Source organism: Limulus polyphemus, unplaced genomic scaffold (genome assembly GCF_000517525.1).
Source record: "Limulus polyphemus unplaced genomic scaffold, Limulus_polyphemus-2.1.2 Scaffold3350, whole genome shotgun sequence".
Classification (NCBI taxonomy): domain Eukaryota; kingdom Metazoa; phylum Arthropoda; class Merostomata; order Xiphosura; family Limulidae; genus Limulus; species Limulus polyphemus.
The window spans coordinates 83,073-84,493 of NW_013668960.1; the positions used below are offsets into that span (position 1 = coordinate 83,073).

At 33.8% G+C, this 1,421-nt stretch overlaps 1 protein-coding gene across 1 annotated transcript in view; it reads left to right on the forward strand.

The window, feature by feature from the left end:
- The window catches only part of LOC111088219, a 3,870-nt gene extending 2,455 nt beyond the window's left edge, over positions 1–1,415 (forward strand). Inside the window, exon 2 of the mRNA XM_022397633.1 lies at positions 1–1,415. Coding sequence (XP_022253341.1) covers positions 1–394 — 394 coding nt within the window. The 3' untranslated portion in view covers positions 395–1,415.
- Positions 1,416–1,421: the final 6 nt, after the last annotated feature.

Consider the following 1,421-nt stretch of genomic DNA (forward strand, 5'->3'; position numbering starts at 1 on the left):
CAGTCTGGATTTGGACGATTGGTTAATGGGATACAGTCTAGATTTGGACGATTGGTTAATGGGATACAGTCTGGATTTGGACGATTGGTTAATGAGAAACAGTCTGGATATGGACGATTGGTTAATGAGAAACAGTCTGGATATGGAAGATCGGTTAATGGGATATAGTCTGGATTTGGACGATCGGTTAATGGGATACAGTCTGGATTTGGACGATTGGTTAATGAGAAACAGTCTGGATATGGACGATTGGTTAATGAGAAACAGTCTGGATATGGAAGATCGGTTAATGGAATATAGTCTGGATTTGGACGATTGGTTAATGGGATATAGTCTAGATTTGGACGATCGGTTAAGGAGATACAATGTGTTTAAAGCTTTAATATTTTTATAAAGTCCAGTGAGTTTTATCTTAAACTTATGTCTCTCTGGTGACTCAACGATAAGCCTGAAGGCTTATAATACAAAAATTCGGAGTTCCATTCATCATAGCGGACACAGGAGCTTAAAAATATTTTAACTTTTTCATATAAACTTTGTGTGGATTTTGACGAAAAGTTAAAAAGATACATGGCTTGTTTAAAGTTTGAATCATTTATTAAAGTCTACTGGGTTTTATTTTAACTTTTGTTTCGTAAGCTTTGTCTGTCTTTATATGAAAGATTAAGGAGATACAGCTTATTTATCATTTTTAAAAAGCCCTGCGGGGTTTACCATAACTTTCTCTTTCCAAACTATCAAGGTTTTAACGAACACCTAATTAAAATTGAAACGATTTTAAAGGATTTAGTAGTTTTATCTTTAGATGTGAACAGTTGTAAGGCGAATGAAAGTAAAAGGCATGTAAGCCAGTCAAAATCTTGTTATGGCCTTATTAGTCGAGAGAAACTTAAGTAAATTTTTAAAGTTTTTTTTTCTTCTCTAAGTGTTTTGATTTTCGACAAACTGACAAATGTAATATAAGTTGAAACCACACTGAAGCATGGGCGTCCGCAGAACGGTGGGGGGCAAGAGAAACGTAATTATTTCTTTATTCATTTAGCATATGTATATGGATTTTTTATTGAATTCACAATTTCACACTACTTTGCCCACCCCGCCCCCGGAAGAATTTCTGCGGACGCCCATGCACCGATATTTCTTTTTGATATGTAAAGATCAAGCATGTTTGACTTTTACATAGAGGTACAACAGTACGTTATTAAATCATTGAATAATTTCTACATAGAGGTACAACAGTAAATTATTAAACATTGAATAGTTTCTTACATAGAGGTACAACAGTACGTTATTTAACATTGTATAGTTTCTTACATAGAGGTACAACAGTACGTTATTAAACATTGAATAGTTTCTTACATAGAGGTACAACAGTACGTTATTAAACATTGAATAGTTTCTTACATAGAGGTACAACAGTA